This window comes from Onychomys torridus, chromosome 1 (genome assembly GCF_903995425.1).
Source record: "Onychomys torridus chromosome 1, mOncTor1.1, whole genome shotgun sequence".
NCBI lineage: Eukaryota > Metazoa > Chordata > Mammalia > Rodentia > Cricetidae > Onychomys > Onychomys torridus.
Window position 1 is genome coordinate 108,019,725 of NC_050443.1, and position 22,450 is coordinate 108,042,174.

The 22,450-nt window shown below is 46.6% G+C and overlaps 1 protein-coding gene across 8 annotated transcripts in view; it reads right to left on the minus strand.

Annotated features, from left to right (window-relative positions):
- Nucleotides 1–22,450, minus strand: part of Fgfr2 (fibroblast growth factor receptor 2) — a 108,677-nt gene that overhangs the window by 38,646 nt on the left and 47,581 nt on the right. For all 8 annotated transcript variants that reach the window (XM_036195062.1, XM_036195052.1, XM_036195044.1 and 5 more), the window contains 2 exons: nucleotides 20,500–20,623; nucleotides 1,008–1,198 (listed from right to left, as the gene is read on the minus strand). In XM_036195062.1, coding sequence (XP_036050955.1) covers nucleotides 1,008–1,198; nucleotides 20,500–20,623 — 315 coding nt within the window. The remainder of the gene's footprint in view (nucleotides 1–1,007; nucleotides 1,199–20,499; nucleotides 20,624–22,450) is intronic.

Consider the following 22,450-nt stretch of genomic DNA (forward strand, 5'->3'; position numbering starts at 1 on the left):
GTGCTAGAACAGACATAGGAAAACAATATAACGGCCAACCAGGAAGGACTCGGTGCTGCCTACGGTCCCACCACCAACACACCACAAGAAAACAATCTCCATTAATCACTTCTAAAGGGCTGTGGGAAGAGGGGGAACAAAAGTCGTGAGTGGTGGAGAACAGGGTGATCCCATAGAGGAGGTAGAGAAGGGTGAACGGTTGGTGGGATGGGTGCAGCTCTCCAGGCTGGTCGGCTTTCTCCAGCAATTTGGATCCTGAGTATTGCTGGCTAGAGAGGAGACTTTATTGGCTGAGATTCTTCGTTAGCCTCCTGCCACTCCCGTAGATGCACAGGAAGACCGTTCTTTATAAGCACACTCCCTGCGAGCATGGTAGACAGGCAGTCATGGCTCAGAATTGACAATAGAGACCTAGTGGAAGCTAGACCTGAAAACTAAAGAGGTTGAAGCCACAAAAATGGGAACTTGAGGGAAGGAAGAAAAAAAAGCTCTCTGGACCACACAAAAGTCAAAAAAAGGTGAGAGAGAAATTTTTTGAAAAAGCAAAGTACTGTATCTAAAAGGTGGCTATGAAAATTTGATTCTAAGAAGTATGACAACACATATCAAAAAAAAATAAAATATCAGAAAGAACACGAGGACAGTGTCTAGAGCTTTGCAGGTATTTCCACCTACTCCATCCCATTTACTCTGCACACTGCCTTGTAAGCAGGTACCCTGACCCCAGCTTTAAAGAGGTGCTAACCTGCACCAGAGTCTCCTGTCAGACCTCGGGGCTGATAAACAGCTGGATTCTCCGACTCCAAGTGTAGGAGCACTTCACCTACGCCACAGCTCCCTTCAGAAATCTTACCAGCAGGCCTAGTGGCTACCAGTTCCTGCATACACTCTACTGACTAGTCCATAAAGAGATCCATCTTTGTAAGTCCAAGAGGAAATCAAAGATCTGGCCAAATCCCCAAGGGAGCCCCTCACTGTGGGCCCCTGGGGACCCAGAAAGTCCTCACCTTCAGGACCTTGAGGTAGGGCAGCCCATCGGGCCCGTATTTACTGCCATTTTTTTCTACATGCTTGATCCACTGGATGTGGGGCTGGGCGTCACTGTACACCTTGCAGACAAACTCCACGTCCCCTCCGACCACCACAGAGGCATTTGCAGGCAGTCCAGCTTGGAGGATGGGCCGGTGTGGTGATCGCTCTGATGGAGAGACACAGTGGGAGGGGGAGAGAGAGAGCAATAAATGAGTTGTGTTGTCCAGAAGGCTGTCCGGGAACTCAAGCCAAAAAGGCCTCCCGTCTGCTGGCTGACTCCTTTGGAATAACACGGGGGGCCCCATGCACAACACACAGGACTTCAAAGCAGATCACTGGAGCACAACCCTTGTAAAGGACACTTATTTAGAGAATCCAGAAAAGAACGCATTACATCGCAAGTTACAGACTTCCTAGTGAACGCGGGGAAATTATTTCAACCATCCAAGAGACAGATGGAGCCGGTGGGAGGACACTTATTCACTTACTTGGCTTGAGATAATGCCTGGATTCACTTTAAACACAAGCTAGACAGTAGGGGCAAGTGACATGGCTAACTCTTAAGGTCACCCAGAAAAATCAAGAGAGGTTCTTCTATGCGTGATCTCTCCAAATTCATTGCTAAGATGCTCTGGGAAGTCTTGTATCCCCCGCTTTAAAAAGCAAATTGCAAACTAATGTTCCAAGTGAGGATGAAAGCAAACCAACTGGGTCCCTCTCTCTATCATGACACGACTCTATTCAGTGGTCTTTTCTTTAGTTAGCCATTCATTTTGAAAGTAACAAGTGTCACTATGTGCCAAGCACAGATGTAGATATGTAGATATTCCTTAGCTTTATCAGATGGACTAAAAAAACACAGGGACGGACGCCCGTTTCCAGGTTAAGTTTCACAGTCTCAGAGGAGGCCCCACAGGAGGGATGCTTGGTCACTCTTTTCTAGCCTCAGAGAAGAATCTCAACAAAGCACACTCCTCCTTGTCTTATACCAGAAGGTTCCTTTCCAGGTGAGAGGTGTTCTCAGCAGAAATCCATAGAGGGACTGGGTCAGGCATGCTGACAACTACACGTGAGGTCCCTCAAGAACTAAGTAATAGCCAATTAAAAACAGACTAAGAGCTTTCTCCAAAGACATCCCCATGGCTAACAAGCAGCTGGAATGATTCTTAGCATCTGTAATCATTAGGGAAATGCAAATAAAAATTATCATTAAAAACATAGTAAGACCAGTACCATTGAGGGCCTGGAGAGTGAACCCCTGTACCACTTCCTGTACTAAGGTAAATACAGGAAGTCTGGAGCAAAAAAAAAAAAAAAAACCAAAAACAAAAACCAAAGCACCAAAGCAATTTATCTGATCCAGCAATCCTCATTTCATTGAGGATCTGAGACACGTCTATCACAGGGTTATTCACAACAACCAAGATTTTAATTTAATCAATACCTTCAATGCCCATCAACAGAAGAAGAATGGATAAAATAAAGACTCTTGTCTCAAAAAAAAAAAAAAAAAGGTTGGGTGGTGGTGGCACACACCTTTAATCCCAACACTCAGGAGGCAGAGCCAGGCATATCTCTGTGAATTTGAGGCCAGCTGGTCTACAGAGCAAGATCCAGGACAGGCACCAAAACTACACAGAGAAACCCTGTCTCAAAACAAAACAAAACAAAACAAAACAAAACAAAACAAAAAAACACACCTCTGGTCTCTATATACAATGGAAAAACTACCTATCTTTAAAAAGAAGAAAATCATGCAATCTGATGCCAAGTGACAGCAGGAGTGGACCTGGAAGACATCATGCTAGGCAATACATCAGTTACAGGACAAATACTGTGTGACCCCACTTCCAGGAGGGATGGAAAACTCTTACGTTCATCTATCATAAAAACAGAATAGTGGTAGCCAGAGATGGAGAAGAAGAGAAATGGAGTGACTAATCACAGAATATAAACTTTCAGTCATGTAAGATGAATACATTCTAGAGATCTGGTCTACCTATGACTGAAGATAAGGTACTAAACACTTAAAGCTACATTGGGAGTACATCATACGTTACTGCTCTTACAACAGTAAAATGAATGAATGAGTAAACAAGAAAGAATTAACAGACTGGGCTGCTGTTTGATCTCAAATACAAAATCAGTATAATTACAAATTTACTGGAACCTTCCACACAGCAGCTCTATCAAAAGCCATTTGCACCCCAGTTACCAACCCATTATACACTCCAACACTTGCCCTTTCCTCTGTCTCCAACCATGAGTTCCACTGTACCAGCTTAACAAATGCAGTTCAGACAGAGCTGGGCATGATGGCATAGATCTTTCATCACAGCACTTGGGATCTCTGTGAGTTTGAGGCCAGCCTGGTCTATACAGTGAATTCCACAGCCAAGGCTACAATAGTAAGACCTTGTGTCATTACAACAACAAATAGTTAATAAAATCAAGGAGAACCCCTACATACCATCACTACCAAACCAGCCCAACAATGGCCCCATGTTTGAGATTCTCTGTGTACTGGGCTGGAAGCAGCAAATTAGAATGATAAATCTCTAAGTCTTTCTGTGATAGGGCCTTTCCGATCCTGTGGAATTTGCTGAACCAAAGCCAGACCATATACAAATTGACTCTACTCCATAAGCCTGTTGCTGGCCCTTAAGGAACCTTTTAAAAAGAAAGAAAAAGTTTGAACACATTTCATTCTGGAATCTTCCATCACTTCATAGACACCTACATTCCCATATAATAAAGATAAAAACTTCAGAGCCCCCCAAAGAGTCATTCATCTGCTCCTTTATCACCCATGTAGGTTGAGCAAAGAACAGAGGAGTTGGACATTCATTTTTGTGACTGGAAAACAAAAATCTCAGAGCTCCATTTCTTCATACATCACAGGAAACCCTCTATTCTATGGGACGATGTGCTGCTTCTGGGACGGGTCAGAGTGACTTGTGCGCCATAGGGAATAACCAAGGTCTGTTTTACTCCCAGAGGGGCCCAGTAATATGGGAAGTACAGAATTAAGTCCCCTCATCCATGTCTCCTGTTTTCACCAGGCCTATGTCCCAGGAGCCCTACCAGCAGGGATGGAAGCTCTCCGCTGGGCTGGCTGTTGCCAGCCAAACTCACAAAGTATGTTCATTTCTACCTGTCAGATATCAAGAAGGTCAATTCCTTCTGATAAAAGAAGGAATTGTCAGGCTGAGGACATGGATCTGTCAACCAAGCACCTTCTATACAAGCTTGAGAGTCTGAGTGCAAGCCTCTAGAGGACGTGTTTAAAAAGCCAGGTATGACGGCACACATCTGAGAAAAACTGGAGAAGTAGAGAGAGGAAGGTCCTTGGAAACCAATGGCCAACCTGGACAAATCTGTGAGTTTCAGGTTCAATGGGAGCTCCTGTCTAAAACAAATAATAAAGTGTGTATGTGGGGGGACTAAGGAACATAAGCCTTTAGCCTCCACAAATGTATACACACACACACACAGATAGAAAGTGACTGTGTGTGTGTGTGTGTGTGTGTGTGTGAGAATTCAGGTGTCTTAGAGGCCAGAGGAGGGCACTGGATCCCCTGCAGCTGGAATTACAGGCAGTTGTGAGCCCCCACCCCCCATCATGAGTTCTAGGAACCGAACTTTGGAGTCCTCTGCAAAAACAGCACAGGCTCTTAGCCACCAAGCTTCCTCTCTCTCTCTATCTCTCTCTCCTGCCCTAAGGAAGGAATCTTAGGTATCAGTTCATTCCTTGCCTCAGTTTTCCAATTTTGCACTCACAAATATGCTTAGTGCATGTATGCATCCGTGTGCATGAGCAGTCTAACCATTGACAGTCTTTCTTTAGAAACAAAAAGACAACAAAATCTCTAAGGGTTTGAGCCAGACCTACTGAATTTCATGGCAAGCCTGTTTTCCTTAGCCATACTTGTTTCTGATAAACGGTCTCACATGCAAACACTACACATGTAATACAGGGCCTGTGAACAAGGAGTGCTTTCTCCTCTTGCGCCAGCCTTGGGGAGGGAATCTGTCACTGGGGCAACACTGGCAGGGCCCAGTCCCCAGCTCGCAGGCTTGTTTTACTTTGTGGTCAAAGGGCTGCTGAGCTCTGGTTATTAAGTTATTCCAAGCTATCCGGACTATTTTCACCCAAAGGGAAAAAAGAGACCTCTGCAATGGTTCAATGTTATTGCATTTGCAAATTACAGCGTACCGAATGCTACAGCTCGCAGTCTTGAATTTATCTTTCCAAATTTTCTCACCTTATACGAAATGACCTCCTAACTACTCCCTCTCCCCTCTCGGCTCTTTCTCACTTTGGGCAGATAAACTGCAAGTTCGGTTGCTGTGTAATAGAAACCTTACACCGTCTCCCCAAACTTCTTACAGCTGCGCTCAGTATAAAATGAAACCTCGGAGAATGTTATTTAAAATGTTTTTTAAAAGTCAGTAGGCCTCATGTTTCATTTCTCCACACCAGGCTTTGATTTCCTTTGCAACCTTAGTCTCTGCCCTTAAACAAGTCGGAGAATGAAGCCTGAAACGTCTTGGAAAAGGTCCCAGGATGCCAACAGCTGCCAAGTACCCTACTCCTCTTCTTGTCCCTTCTCAGCCGTGGATCTTCCACTGGTGTCAATAGGCCCTTAAGAACAGCTATGGGCCTGCCAGGGTGGAGGGTGCACACCTGTGATCCCAGCACTCAGAAGCCCAAGACGGGGCACACAAGTCCAAGGCCAACATGGGCCACGTTTTTTTTTTTTTTTTTTTTTTTAAAGGACAAACAGCAACAAAAAGCAGCCACCAGGAAATTGGTGAAAGTGCATGGGAAAACTTCTGGAAAGTTGGGGTGCAGGCCAGTCAGATGGAGGATGAGGAAGCTTGGCAAAGCAGGTAGCCTTCCCAGGGGGCATAGAAGAAGGTGGGGGGCCCAGAATGACCGTCCTCCAAACAGCTCCCCTGAACCTCAGCTAGCCCCCAAGCCAATCAAAGCCCACAGGTTTGCAGCTTTCCACAGCACACTGAAATAAAAGGATTAGTCCGTGAATTATTTCTGGATGAGAGACTGAAGCCCAGTGCTGGCTCAGCTCCTCTACGTGACAACAAAAATCACATCTCCTCCAGCAGGCAGGATTTACAGTGTGAGGCAAGCTTCTCCTATAGCATGTTCAACTCTCAGATATTATAGAAAACACATTTTTCTTTTTCCAGGGGAGTGAAATAAATACGCGGAAGGCAGATAGGCTGACGGGCAGCTTACCTCTATTTCCTGACTGCAATTTAAAATAGTTACAATTTGGACTTGCAGGTTGTAGATACATGGATCCAAAACGGGGGGAGGGGAGGAGAGGGGAGGAGGGGGGTTTCCAAATAGCCATTTGAGGCCCCTGTGTGAATTTCAAATTAAGACACCATGGAAATGCAGTCCAAAGGGTGTGGCTGTGGCCGATGGGACAGTTGGCTGCAGCTCTGGAATTAGGTTCCTCTAAATAAATGCTTAGTAAATACAGACTGAAGTGCTTAAAAAAAAAAAAAAAAAAAAAAGCCCTCCGTTGGTCTCTCCCTCACGCTTGCTCTGGCCTCCTTGCTTCAAGTGCCCACTTCACTGCTGCAGAAAGTCCAGCTGCTCAGAGACTGAATAGACACATTAACTCTCTTAAGCCTTGCTCTGTAGCTGGGAGCCAAGACCCAACCAAAGAGGGGAGACGCACAACCGCTCACTTCATTCCAAGGTAATTATGGAGCTGGGGGAAGGGGAGAAATATCTGAGTGACGAAGAATAAATCTTTGTTATTTGACCACTGAAACTTTATAACATGTCACGACTCCTCTGGACATGATGATATGTCAACCTATAAGAGACCGACAACTTCTGCTGTGACAGAACAGGGGTCTCCTGTCTTCAGACACAGTAAACAACTAGCTCAGGGATCAGAGAACTGGGCTCTTAAATCACACCTATAAATTAGTCAAGCCCAGCATCCCTGGTTTCCCGGCATACCCCAGTGTCCTGAGTTTTTCTCCTCAAAAGTTAAGCAGCACTTATCACAAAAAGGAGGAGGAGGAGGAGGAGGAGGAGGAGGAGGAGGAGGAGGAAGAGGAGAAGGAGGAAAGAGAAGAGAAGAGAAGAGAAAGAGAAAGAGAAAGAGAAAAAGAGAAAAGGGAAGGGAAGGGAAGGGAAGGGAAGGGAAGGAAAGGGAAGGGAAGGGAAGGAAAGGGAAGGAAAGGGAAGGGAAGGATAGAAAAGAAAAAAGAAAAAGTTGAAAGTTACTTTCTCTGGCAGCACCACTGAAGCCGTGCCAAGTTGCCAGGAAGGTCCTGGAAACAGCCAGTGCCCTCTTGGACATCCCATTCACTGAAGGAGCATGGATAACTTCACCAGCTCTACCTTTACATCGAAATCAAATTTTAGCTGCCCTTCTTCCAAATGGCAGTTTCTCAGCAACTGCAAAGGGCTGAATAGAGAAGGGACATTCTGCGACCTGGAGGATGGGTGAAGACAAGAGAGAGTTCTTTTTCTGAAGCCAGCCCGGCTTTTCTCTCAGCAATAGGCGGTAGCTGATTTTGCTGCATGAGAACGCACTAAACCAGTTTGTGAGGCATGGCTATTAGGAGAGGCTGCCATCAAAGCTGCTGCTCACTGATGTTCAGGGCCCAATAACCTGCTAAAGGCCTCATGCTCATTATAATTAGCAGAATGAGTTCACTGCCCTGTCAGGCCTCTGCTGACATAGTCACACCCGACAAGCTCAATCCGGTTGGATTCTGAGTTTTGTTTTTTTATCCCTAACTTTTCCCAGCCTCCAGAGATCAGCACAAAAGATGGCCAGAACTAAAAATGATAGACAGACAAAGGTAGTGCAGAGTTGGGATTAAGGGAGCACTGCACTTTCAGAATGAATGCTAGTGTCCAGGGCAGGATAGTAGTGCATAGTCCTCCCTCTCTCTCTCTCTCAACCCTGTCCCCTCCCCAATAATTCCAGTTGTCCTGGAACTCTCTATGTAGACTAGGCTGGCCTTGAATGCACAGAGATCTGGCAGTCTCTGTCTCCTGAATTATTATTATTTTTTAAGTGCAGAGTCTTGCTCTGTAGCCTGAGCTAGGCTTGAACTCATGATCTTCCTCCCTTGGCTTCTCAAGTGTTGGGTTACAGGCATGCACCACTAGGCCCAGGGCTCTTTATTGCTTTCTCTTTCTTCTCATCTCTTTTCTTGTGTGCGCACACACACCCCCGTGTGTGCAGGTGCACACCTCCATGTGGAGGCCAGAGGTCAATACTGGGTGTGTCTCTCAGCTACTCTCTCCCTTGGTTTTCACTTTATTATTGTGTAGGATGGATGTAGGAGTACCTGCCCCAGCACTGCTTCTCTCCTTGCATATTCCGTGGATTCCAAGGATCACACTCAGGTCATCAGGATTGTATGGCAAGCACCATAACCACAGGGCCACCTCAGCAGCCCCTCCCCTATAGTGTCAGAACTAAACAGACCAGGACGGCTCATCGACTGACGCGGTTGGCTGGCCAGCAAACCAAAGAGGTCCTCCTGTCTCCCCGCTTTTTTGCATGGATGCTGGGGATTGAAACTCCTGTCCTCATGTTTATACAATGAGCAACTTTACCCACTGAACCCTCTGTCTAGCCCTCCCTACTCCTGCATTACTTTAAAAAAAAGATTTATTTTTATTATTATTAATAATGTGAGTGTCGGGAAGGTGTGAAGTATGTGTACTTAGGAGCTCAAAGGATCTTCCAGAGCCCAGTGGTTGTGAGCCACCTGGTGTGGGTGCCAAGAACTAAACTGGGTCCTCTGCAAGAGCAGTATGCACTCTTAACCACTGAGCCCCTCTCCAGCCCTCTGCACCACTTTCAAAAGAACAGAGCTGGCACTGCAGAAGGTGCCTGACTTTCTGTCTTTCTTCTGATCTTTGCTGCTGTGCCAGCAGGTAACCACCCCTCTGCCTATGCAAAGTCCTGCAGAACTGGGCTGGTGCTCTGGCTGCCTCCAACCAACCCCACCCCAGACCCTCGCCCACACCTCTGCAGAGACAACAGAATCTGGGGAACAAGGTTGTTTAGGAAGAGGTAAAGTGCCTCCCCTCCAGTGAATGCTGAAGTCACATGAGTTCTTACAAAGGGTGCACCACACAAAATCAAAGAAGCAAAACACCACTGATTCCTCTGTGCTCGCTCACTGGCAAGGACAGGCAGAGTGAAGGGCTGGCTGGCTGGGCTCAGGGCTAGGAAGACCAAGCAAGTACAAGCAAAGACCTTCCCTAAAGAATGTCACAGATGGAGAGGGTGCCTGAACTCCTCTTCTCCTGTAATCAGGTTAGTGACTACCCTAACTGTCATGGTAGGACCTTCATCCAGTAACTGATGGAAGCAGATGCAGAGATCCACAGCCAAGCACCAGACCAAGCTCCTGGAGTCCAGTTGAAGAGGGAGGAGGGAGTATAGGAGCAAGGGGGAGTCAAGATCATGATGGGGAAAACCACAGAGACAGCTGACCCAAGCTTGTGGGAGCTCACAGACTCTAAACTGACTGCTAGGGAGCCTGCATGGGACCAACCAGGCCCTTTGTGTGTGGGTGACAGTTGTGTAGCTTGGTCTGTTTGTGGAGCCCCTAGCAATGGGACCAGGGCCTGTCCTTGGCTAATGACCTGGGGTTTTAGAACCTATTCTCTATGGTGGGATGCTTTGCTCAGCCTTGATGAAGCAGGGAGGAGCTTGGTCCTGCCTCAACTTGATATGCCATGCTTTGTTGACTCCATGGAGAGGGAGGAGGAGTGGATGAGGGGAGTTTAGAAGGGAGGTGGGGAGAAGGAATGGGAGGAGAAACTGTGGTTGGTATGTAAAATAAATTAAAAATTTTGATTAAAAAAAAAAATGTCACAGACAATGACCCGGCTTGGAATTGAGCACTTTCTACCTGCTGGATTGTCAATTTAGATCATCTTAGGCAAATTACAGGAATGGGACTTGGTGTTACTTGTACCCCCAAATATTTAAGACACCCTTGAGCCTCAGAGGCCTGCCAGCACTGACGGGGCTCACACCATGTTTAGATTTGAAGGTGCCTCTGCTTTTCTTTAAAGGGGACTTGGCTTTGGGAGATAAACAAGTTCAGGAAACCAGACAAGGGTGATGTTTTGAGTGTTAAATATCACTAAACCATACCTTTCGAAAAACAGTTTAAAATGGTCAGTTTTGTGCAATACATGTAGCACAGGTATTGATGACAATGACCTTAAACTTCTGATCCTTCTGCCTCCACCTGGGATTATAGGTGTCCACCACCACACCCGGTTTCTGTGGCACTGGAAATGGAACCTGGGGCTTTGTGAACGTTAGATAAGCATTCAACAACTAAGCTTTCTAAAAAGAAGACACAGCAAATATCATGGGTATCGTGACAATATGGTGGAATCAGTAAGGTTTACTCCTAGGGTTGTGGCAAACCCACACTCTAGGTAGAAAACCTTGCTCATTTTACTAAATGACAGTTGTTCATGCAACACTAAGTCTCCACAAGTTTCCCCCTCCACTGGGCTTCGGTGTGCAGGCTGATGTCAACTCAGACGTCAGACATCCACAGGCTCCCTCCTAAGGAGCAGAGGTAAACACAGCTGAGAGCCACCCCACTGGGCAGGACACCATAAAGCCCTGCACCCTACTTGCCTAGGGGGAGCAACACAATTCAGGAATGTGTGATTTTAGCTGGTGTGTGCAGAGCTGGGCTGCCCTCACCGGAAAAGCGTGCTGGACAAGGTTTTGTTCTTTGGAAATTGCTCAGGCATTAAATACACCCTCTTATTAGAAAGGCTGAACTTAGAATCAGACTCTATCTTCTCTCAAATGATTTGCAAAGAAACAAAATGGGAATCACTCAAAAACCCCCAAAGTCAAAATGCTATGCCTTGGGTTTCCAATATTATGCAAATATCTACCTGAAAGGATCAAGTTAGCCTATTTTTAGAACTATGTCTGTGAAAAATATTCACACAAGCGCCCAATTAATAGATGTGTACGGAGTTTGTGTGGTCATGTTTTAATGAGAATAAGGCTATGCACAAGCTAAGTATGATTACATATGATGGCTATGACAGCAGCATATGGGTCACAAGGAGGAACTGAAGAGTCTGGCATGTGTAGGCACAGGATATCTAGAAGACTTGGCGCCTCTCATCAACTTTCACCATTTAAAGAGCCTCTCTTAGAGGAAGTGCAGAAAGCTCCATGCTAATCCCTCAGATGCCTTGTTTTGCTCCTGGGGTGGATCAAGCAGAAGGAAAAGCCTTCAGCCCATCTGAGCAAACAAGAAATGCCTCCCTCAGGTGCAGACAACATGAGAGGCTGAACCATCAACTGCTTGTTTCCTTGGAGCTCATACAAGGATGCTGAAAACTACTTGTGGGTCAGGAAGCACTAAAGTAGTGGAAAGACTCGAAGTCATCACCCAGATCCCAAACACTGCACTGCCAACATGGAGGATTCACCATCACAATACGATACAGACAATCTTCTAATGTCCTCCTCCAAACCTTGACAGTGACAGCCTCTCTTCACAGGAGAAACAGAACACCATACCCACGGCAACATCAGTGTCTTTGGCCACCTCCTCCCCACAGCCTCCTGCCCTGGACCTGCTATGTAAAAACTACATCAGTAAGAAGCAACAGACACCCATCAAAACCTACATTAATCGCCGGGCAACGGTGGCTCACGCCTTTAGTCCTAGCACTCGAGAAGCAGAGCCAGGAGGATCTCTGTGAGTTCGAGGCCAGGCTGGTCCATAGAGCGAGATCCAGGACAGGCACCAAAACTACACAGAGAAACCTTGTCTCGAGGGAAAAAAAAGAAAAAGAAAAGAAACCTATGTTAACTATCTTAGCAGCACATCCCAGCCACATCCCCCTTCTCCATGGACATAAACCAAATGGGAAGATGATAATAAACACAACAGCAGGGTGTTCTCTGGGAAAAGGAGTCCATGAGAACAAACCTGGATGCATCACTTACAAGGAGAAGAACATGGCGTCAGGGCCATACTCACTCCAAAGGAGAGCTGGGCTAAGACTCAACAGCATGGCCCTTTAGCTCATAGTGCTGACTAAGCTGTGTGAATACATGTATTAAAGACTCTGTAGCTTTTCTGTTTCAGAATTTGAAATACATTAGGACCCCCCCAAACTCCAACTAGAAGTTACTCATGAAATAGTTTCTCTGTTACAGGGTAAATGTGTCTTATCTATGATGCTTGGGGCCAGAAGTGCTTCAGATTAGAGGATTTCTCAGATGTCAGGATATGTGTGCATCTGCCTCACTGGTTAAACATCCATAATCCTAAAACTCTGAATCTGAACTTCTCCAAAATCTGAAACTGGCAAACCATGAGAAAATTAAGACGTCTTGGAGACTGACTTGGCAGATTAGGAATGTTCAACCTGAGGGGCCCATTGTCATACACTGTCACTGATGTCCACGGAACACATTCTCAAACTATACCTGCACCCAGAGGTCGTTAAGTAGCTTCCTATCTGCCTGCCTCCACCTCCATTCCTGTCACCAGCCCCGGGAAGGGTCATCTTCACACACAGAACTGTAAGACATTAACCCAACTGCAACACTTCTATATCCTCCTACCACAGATGCCCTGCCAAAGATCAGACAGCCAACCAAATATTAGCCTCTGTGTCGGTCACCTCTACCAGCACTCTTGCCAGAACTGAGAGGAATCAATAATCTTCCTTCCTCAACTGTGAGTCAAAGGGCATCTGAAGGTTTGCAGGAACAGAGCAAAAGCAGACTAGTATCAGTCACCGACAGGTCCCTACCAGGTTAGTGCCCATGAGCCAACATCTGCTCCTAGAGCTTGCGAAGGAGTAACCTCTTCCAGGAAAACACTCATTTGCCAGTCAATGCCTCTGAAGCAGCTGACCGCTGACCAGACTTTGCCCCTGGAAGCCCTGTGGTAAGGCAGGAATGCAGAGCACTCTGGAGGAAAGGAATCTCATTAACCGGCTTTGACCCCAGGGAGTTTGGAAATCCCCATCCCGAAGAAAATACTAAGCTTTACCATTCCTTTAATGAGAAATAGACTGAGTGTGTGTCTCCTCCGCCTGGAGACAGGTGAGGAGGCATAGGATTGCCTAATAAGAGTGCCCAGTGGTCACCTGTGCCATGATTTAGAACACTGTTCTCATGGCAACTCTTTCTTTGGTGGGTGCTACAAAGAAAGCAGGTTCTCACCCATTGTAGTTTGAATCAGAAATGGCTTCCACGGGCTCAGGTTTTGAGTGCTCAATTCCCAATTGGTGGCACTATCTTGAGTGCTCTGTGGCTTTTAGCAGGTGAGACCTGGCTGGCAGGCATGGGTGGGCCTTTGAAAAGCAGACTTGGCTACGCTCTCCCCGATTTCTCTGCCTTTCCTCCAGCGATGGACTGAAATACCTCGGAATCTGTGAGGTGAAATAAACATGTCTTCCCCAAAGTGGTAGAGGGTATATGACCAGCAACATAAATGAACAGTTAAGGAATCAACACACAGAAGGACTAGGGCTTCCCAAGGTCACAGAAGGCAAAACTGGGATTTAAATGCTTATACCCTGCATAATTCCCACAATTTGGCAAGGAGACTCTCACATCCTAACTGTGGCAGCCATGGTTTGGGGAGGTAAAAATGGCTGTGGGAGCCACAGAGCAACAGGGATGAGTTTCCCGACAGCTGCTACTCTGGGGCTGTGATTCTGTGTTATTCACAAAGGCCCTAACTATGACCTATCACTTGCCTGCAACCTTAACCCTTAGCCCATTCACAGTGAGGCTCGCTGCCTCACTCCAGCTAGACTTCCTAAGGCCAGAGCTGGCAGAGAAAGCCAGCTCTAGGATGAGACAGGTGTCAAGCTATAGCAAGAAATGGGACAGTGTCAGTTGGCAGCGAGATCATAAATATGGACAAACGTAGGCAAGGCCTGGGAGGCCAGGGAAGTACCGCAGGGCCCCTCGGGGCCCAGTGCTGAAACCTGGTGCTGTAGGAACATAGGCCTTCCAACCAAGAACGGAGGGAAAATCAGCATTCAGAGCCTTGGAAACTCCAGATCTTGGTTGGGGTCATTCCAGTGCTCCAGCTAAGACCCTCCCGGTCACATCAAACTCTAAGAAGCCACTGTCAGATGGAAACCAAGACTCACATAAGGTCTTCCTCGGCAGAAATCAAAGAGATCCTACTAGAGGCAGTTTCTGTAATGAACTCAATGGCTACTTGACTCACTATTGAACTTGCTACTGCCGTTTCTTTATTTTCATGTTTGATACAGGATCACATATAGCCCAGGCTGGCCTCAAACTCACTTTGTAGCAAAGATGACCATGGGTTTCTAATCCTCTCAAGTGCTAAGATTACAGATATGCCACACCACACCTGGTTTTACACAGGGCAGGGGATTGGACACAGGACTTCACCCTGTATGCCAGCAAGCTCTCTACCAACAGAGTCACACCCCAGCCTGAACCCCTACTAACAATTTTCATCAGTGACTTGACACTACTCCAGAGCCACAGCAGGTCCCAAATTGGATAATCAGCTATGGTTTTAGGAATTCTGACTTCTCCAATCCTTTCCTCGCTGCTCTGAGATCACACTGAAGCCTGTTATCCCGGCCTTCAAGTAGCAAACCAATACTTTGTGCAATAGCTCCCTCTCCCACTAGAGACTGCCAGAGGCTCCAGGCCAGGGGGTGGCCACACAGCAGGGTTTAACAGTCTACCTGGAGAAGCAAGACCACATTCCTCTTGAAAATACACCTGAGGTGCTCAGCACACACTGCCAGGCTGTGTCCCATCACGTCTAGAGCTGAGCTGCGGAGGATGTGTGTCAATAGCTAGCCAACAGTATCATTCCCGCCTGCCAGTGACAGGTCAGGACTGGTGGTAACGGCTGAGCCACCCTCACCCAGGCAGAAGTGAAAGACAGCATATGACAGACCAACCACCCAACATCTGGGGTGGGAGATGAGATTCCAGAGAATTAAACTAAGAAGGGATCTGAGGTATTATGCATACCTCCACTGCACTCTGCTCCCCACATAGCAGACATCAGGAGAAAAGGGTCACCAATAAATACCCAATAGTCTCTGGGAACACAGAGCTATAACGGTTAGCAAGATCATAATTCAAAAGCCAAAGGGAGTACATGGGTGAAGAAAGATACTAATCTCCCACTTCTTCATATGTGTGCATGTACGCATGTTTGCATGTGTGTGTGGGTCCAAGCATGTATGTAGCTGTGGAAGTCTGAGGTACATATCAGGATTTCTTTGATCACTTCTACTTTATTCTTCGTGGCCTGGTCTCTTAAACATGGAGCTCCCTGACACAGTTAATCTCACGAGCCAGCTTGCTCGGGGGATCCTGTCTCCACCCTCCAAAGCTGGAGATGCCACGCTCACCCAGCATTCATTGGGGTTTTAAGAATCCAAACTCTAGCCCTCAAGCCCATTTGCTTGGTAACTGCTTTAGCTACTGAGAAATCTCTCCCTTGCCTGAAATGAGTCTTTTGAGTCAGAGCCACAGAGACCAGGTCTTCTGAAGTCAGAGCCACAGAGACCAGGTCTTCTGAAGTTAGAGCCTGCTCTGGTGTCTTCTCCAAGTCCTCGAAAACATCACTGACCCCTGCTAGGCCCAGGTTTCCTCAGCTCTGAGATGGGGGTGAGGGATGGAAGGAGTAGAAAGAAGGTTCTGTGATCCTCTGTCATCCCAACAGCCAAACCAGTCTAAGATGGCCTGGATGATGTCATTAACCAAAGATGCAAAGTCAGCAGGAAACAGAAGTTCACCTACTGGTCCCCAAGGGCCACTTGGTTTGCCTAGTTAAGATTTGGGGGGGCTCAGGGGATGGCTCAGTTAGTACAACAACTGTCTTCCAAGTATGAGAACCTGGTTTGATCCCCAAAACCCTTGAAAAAAAGCAAGGCATGATAACGTATACTTGCAAACCCAGTGCTGGGAGGACACATATGAGCTAACTAGCCAGACTAGTTAGCCTAAGGTCACAGTGACAGACCTAGTGAAGAGGAGGAGGTGGGGGGAGGGGAGTGAATGGCTCCTAAGGAGCACAGAAGTTGTCCTCCAGCACCCACACCCCACTAGACACATTCTCTCTGTGTCTCTCTGTGTGTCTCTCTCTTCTAGTTGAGTCTAAGAAAAATTATTAGCGAGCAACCCCTTGGGGACATTTGTTAGAGCAGTTTTGGGACACTAATGCACACAAGTGAGGTAAACATCTTCTTCCTGATTTTACTGATTAGAAAGCAGATTCAGAAGAGCTTAGTAGCTCTTCTGGTGCCCATGATGTTTCTGCCATTGGGCTGGCTACTCTTATCAGGATACTAAGCTGTATTTGTTCCTAACATGCCAGGGCCTCAGTTCTTGGGTAAGACCCAGTGAAAAGAGTTCATGACTTCTAGGTGCCACTTGGTGGTGGCGGGGCATCCATCAGATCAAGGACGTCAGCATCCCTCACTGAGGAATCCTGGTGAAGACTCACCACCCTATCCATTTACTCGGCAGGCTGTTTTATTATTGACACTACCACTGAGACATGGAGCTTCGTGCTAATTTCCCTTCACTGTAAATGGCTGAAAAGTAATGGTGTCAATTTTAATAAGGATCAAGCAAGGCTCCTAAAAGGACCTTGTAAATGAAGAGCAATCTCCTCACACACAACAACGGCCTGCTGTTTTATTCCAGAACACAAGAGTATCACTTAAACGTCACGGCAGGCATTGACCCAGATGTGCGGATGTGGAGCCTGTATATCTCCATGCTTCCTAACACCGAACCGAACCGTAGATGGGGATGGAGCAGAAATGCTCCAGCACGAGCGAGCCGAGCTGCCTGTCACTGGAAACAGCTGCTGGTTTTCTGTGAAATAAAGAGGTAACTGAGACCCTGTTACCACACAGCAAAGTACTGCATTTGGGCACCAGGGCCACCAGGACTTTGTTGCCTAAGACTGAATCCTTTCTGTTCCCACTTGCCAAGGTGTTCAGAACCCTGTAAGTCTTTCTGAGGCTCCTCGCTGACTCAATTCTCATTTTATTAGTGCTCCTCAAACGACTGCTTGGGGTTTTCAGGGGGAAAAAAAAGTATTTCACACCTCCATCTTTAGTGAAAATGTCTTCTAGTCCACTGACTTTTGACTTCTATTTATAAAGAAGGTTCAAGGCTTAGAGAAAAAAAAAATCACTGGAGCTGTGCTTTAATGGATATTCCCAACCAGCATTGTGTCATTATTGGCCCGGGTTGAGCTGGGCGATCTCCCAAACTTGTGACATAATCAGGCCTCTCTCTGCATTACTCCATACACTCCATGCTCCCTCCACATCACACCACTGAATCATACGCTCTTTTCAGCAAGACTGATTGCCAGGGGATTAACATTAGACAGGCCAATTCCATTATTCAGCAGCCCCATTCAAATCCCAGCCCTAAACTCTAAGAGAGATTTCAGAGCTTTCACAGGGATGAGCTGCCAGGGAGCTCAAAGGGGGAGGTGGGGCGAGGGGCTTTTGAATGTTTAACACAACAACTCAAGCTAAAACCTGCTGTAAGCAAGACCCTGGGGCTACAGCGGCCCTGCCTTGACTCTTCGGTTCTTGGAATGGCCCCAATCATGAATAATTTGTAGACCTGCGCTAGGTTAAAATCCCAAAGGACTCCTACAGAACAATTTTTTTCCTCCATAATAAATTACTTAATTTTAAACTTAAGTATTCAGAACTTTTAGCTCCAAATCTAACTTTCTTTTCTTAATGCAAACACTTCGTGTCAGATTCAGTCCACACAGCCTGAGGTCAATCCCAAATCATGTGCTCCTTGATGAATGGATTTAGAGCCATTTGTGACAGAAGAAATCCTCTCACACGTCACTCCTCTGTGTGTGTGTGTTTACTAAAATATCTGAGCCTAGCATACCACAGATGTCTCTATAAGAAACAGGACCAGAGGCAGGCCTGATGATGCAGGTCACAAGATGAGCCACTCAGGATGCTGAGGTGGAAGATCAAAAGTTTGACCTGCCTGGGTAACACAGCAAGGCCAAGGCCAGCCTGGGCAACTTAATGAGATCTCATCTCAATATTTAATAGACATATTTTTAGAGTGTCTGGAAACAGCTGGACAATGGTGGTACACACCTTCAATCCCAGTACTCAAGAGGCAGAGGCAGGCGGATCTCTCTGAGTTTGAGGCCAGCCTGGTCTACAGAGAGTTTTCTAGGACAGCCAGGGCTATTACACGGGGAAACCCTGTCTCAAAACAAAACAAAACAAAACAAAAACAGAAAGTCTGGAATATCACTCAATGATAGAACACTTGCCTAAGGCATGGCAGGCCCTGATTTCAGTCCTGAGTGTTTGGGGATGGGAAAGTGGGAAAGACAAGCCATGTGTGGGGGTTAGCCCCTATAGTCTCCACACTAGGGAGGTGGAGACAGGAGGAACAGGAGAGTTCAAGGTCATCCTCAACTATACAGCAAGTTCAAGCCTAGCCTGGACTACATGAGACCATCTCAAAAAACACAGAAGTAAATAAAAATTAAGACATAAAGGAAGGCTCTGACACTCTTTTATGGATAGTCAGTGGGGAAGTATTCCACAATGGCCTATCAAATTTCACGTTAGGCCTCTCTTGTCACTCAAATGCTTAGACTCAAATGGAAGTTAAAGACTGTATAAACTATGCTTGGTAAGGCAAGGGTTCCGTGACTGCAACCTCACTTAACCAGATCGAAAAACCAAATATGACCTTTTGTTTAACGTTTAGTTAACCCAAATCTTCAACTAAACAAAACTATGCAATTTGGTTAATCCTACCTTGAGGAAGGTTTTTAATGGTTCTTGAGCAGCTCAAGAATCTGCAGAATCCTCCTTTAAATAGTTTATATTTTATAAAAGGACAGAAATTCTCATAAGTCAGATAACATCCAGGTCCATTCATAGGAAATGATGTAGGAGAGTCCCGTGTTTACAGAGTAAAGTGGGTGGCCACATTTGTGGAGTCACCAAAGGCAGTGAGAAATCAAAACGGATCCCTGGGAACTCTTGAGGTGAGTCCTCAAGTCTGCACATGGAAGAGTAACCCAAAGAAATGACCAAGGACAGGAAAGGAGCCAACTGTTACCTGTGTGACAAGTCAGAGCACAGACAGCTTCTACAGGGAAGAGCTCTGAACCCACCATCCCTGCAACATAGAGAGGCAGGCAGCCTAGCCACAGACTCCAGTCGGGGTCTGTGAGCAAACACTGACTACCAACAAAGCGTTGGCAGGACTTGGAATCACCTAGGAGACAAAGCTCTGGGCAAGTTTATGCAGGAGTTTCTAGATTAAGTTAATAAAGATGGGAAGAGTCACCCTACAAGTGGGTACCCCACTACATGGACTGCACAAAAAGAGGAGCGAGATGCCTTGTTCCTGACTCCACGCCATCGCCACCAGACAGACTCAAGCTGTGAGCCCAAATGAAAGGCTCCTTCCGCAAGCTGCTTTTGTTGAGTCTTTTGTGCAACAAGAAAGTAGCTAATGTAGCAACCAATCAAATCTCTTCATTAGTCACAAAACCTCATGATAACCAGTAAGACTTGGGAGGAAATGTTTCCTTTGGGGAACTACAGGCTGTGTAACCTTAAGATGGGTGACAAAAATGATGTACTTATCTATGACAAGAACATATTTGTGAACTCTCAAACATAGGTGGTTCCCTTTGCTCAGAGAAATGTCTTCCAGGAATAGATACTGAACTATTTAATGACCATCTCTGACACTGGCTTTTTCTTCCAGCCAGGCACAGTTATATTAACTTTTGCTTTACTCTTTAGCCAATGGTAAGTTGTCCTTTTTAAAACAATGTTGCCTCTCTTTTAAAAACAAAAATTTCCAGGGCTGGACAGGCGGCTCAGCAGTTAAGAGCACATACTGCTCTTCCAGAGGATCTGGGCTCCATCCTCAGTATCCACACTGGATGGTACACAGCTGTCTATGACCTAGCTCCAGGAGATCCAAGGCCCTCTTCTGGCCTCTACAGGCACCTGCACTCACATGCACATAGCCACACACAGACACACACTTATATACATAATTAAAAGTTTCCCTTGCACACACTAAGATTATTCAAAGTAATCTTAGCTTCTAGAATGAGATGTTTTATACCATAGCGCATTTATACTAATTACTTTATACTTTCATACTGATGAAAGAAGATCCCCCTGAAGCCCATAAAACCTGGCTACCCAGAAAGTAGAACACAGTCATATGACAGACGCAACCTTCTCAGATGATATCGCAGGGATACAAAAAAGAGACAAGCCGATTCTCCCTAAGTGTGAGGAGAAAATACCCTCACTGTGTGGTTTTCATTGAGTAGCTAGGATAGGTTGGGGGTGGCCTACTGCCCCAGAGGCAAACTCACCAACAACATCCAGGTGGTATGTGTGGTTGATGGACCCGTACTCATTCTCCACGAGGCAGGTGTAATTGCCTTTGTCCGACGGGACCACACTCTCCATAATAAGGCTCCAGTGCTGGTTTCGTACCTGAAAAAGCCAAAGGAAAGGTGGTCATTTATAACAAACCTAGTACCAGATACTGTCTGTCTTGACTTAAAATGAAGTTGGTTGGGGCTAAGAGTGGACACAACATATTCAGCACCCACATGGCCTGGGTTCAATTCCCCGGAAGTGGGTAGAAGTAGAGAATGTGGAGAAATTGTAACCTGCCCTCACAATTAATATTCAGAATGGTGATGAATGAGAAGAGGATTCCCTAGAACAGGGCAGGTAGTGGCATACTCTGAACACAGGACTATCCAGGAGGACATAAAGGTGTGCCCCACCCCCACCTCCCGTCTTGGATTTGAGGTTCCATTAGGAGAACCCACATGGTCAAGAGGTCCAAATCACTAAGCCACACAATGTCATATCTCACTGGCAGGCAAACTACTAAGGCCACCCTTCCAATGGAAGCCTGCAGTCCCTAGAGCACCATGGAACCAACCACCTGGAGCCAACACTGGTGATCACCAGCTGTATGCCACACCTTCTGCCTTAGCTAACTTAATGACCCAAGAAGTCCTTGGGTCAGATCTTTGCTTGTTCTGAGAGCCTCTTATTTCTTTCTCTGCGCCCCTGGTCTGTGGAAGTTTCAGTAAGTTCCAACTGGAACCATGGGTCTGCCCTTTTCCCTTCCTGCTCGGAGACAAATAAAAGGCACGTGTTCCTGGTATATTCCCAGAATTCCAGGGATGGGAGCAAGGACTCCAAATTACTTATCTGTTTGTAAGTGCCTTGAGACTTTCCAAAGATAAGAAGTGCATATAAAACGGGCCTATTGTGTGAGTCCCACCCAGAGCCTGTCAGCTCACACTAGGTTCTAATGTTCTCATCTTACGAGAACATAAACTAGAGAGTAAGGAGAGTCACCTCATAGCCACTCCCTTCTAAGAACAGAGGGCAGGGCAGTGGTCCCATGATGCACCTTTGAACAGGGGTAAGAGTATTCCATGACTGTTACTGCAGAGGGGGGCTACGTACTGCTGCTGAGCTCAACACCAAGATCAGCGTTCCCACCAGGGTGTCACATGGTGCCACTGAGGTAAGGGGCTGGATCCCTCTTAAGAGCACAAACAAAGGGTTGGGAATGAGGCTAAGCATCACCTTGCTTAGATGCCACTGACCCCAACCCCTGCACAGGTGTGGAGTTGCCTCAGAGTCCAGCACAGGAAGGTGGCAAAGGAAAACCAACTCACAAGCCAGGTAGGTGGGGAGAGGGAATGAATCTGGGGGCTTTAGACTGATAACAGAGAAAGTCTGTGCTCTTCACAAGACTCGTCAGTCTCCTTGCAGGACCTGCAAGACAGCCTGAGAGGAAGAGAGGTGGCTTCCTCACAGGGAGAAGTTCCCTATCCCACACAGTATCACTGTCCTTATGGGGGAAACACACGCGAAATTCCACGGTCTTACAGGAACCAATCTAATTCCTGTCCCAGGGTGCTACCTGAAGCTGACAACTCTGGAAGACGGGGAGGAAGTAACCAGAACTCAAGGCAGACCCTCTGCATCCCAGGATCTCAGGAATATCAGAAATGGCTCTATCCTTGCAAGCCACATGGAGGGTAATTCAGGGATGCAGCCACAGGCTCCAGAGTCACCAAGCCTCATAATCCAGCCTTGAGCCCTGCTGTAAATATCCAGTTCTTTGAGCCCCCGCTCAAATGTCATGCCTGTAAGCCTTTAATCATGGCAGCGCCTCACTCTGGACCCCATCCAAACTGTCAATGTCTTTCTTGTGCCTGGATTCAGACTCTGGCACATGGCATATTCCAAATGGATTTGCCCCTGAACTGTTAAGGGAGGTGACGTTGG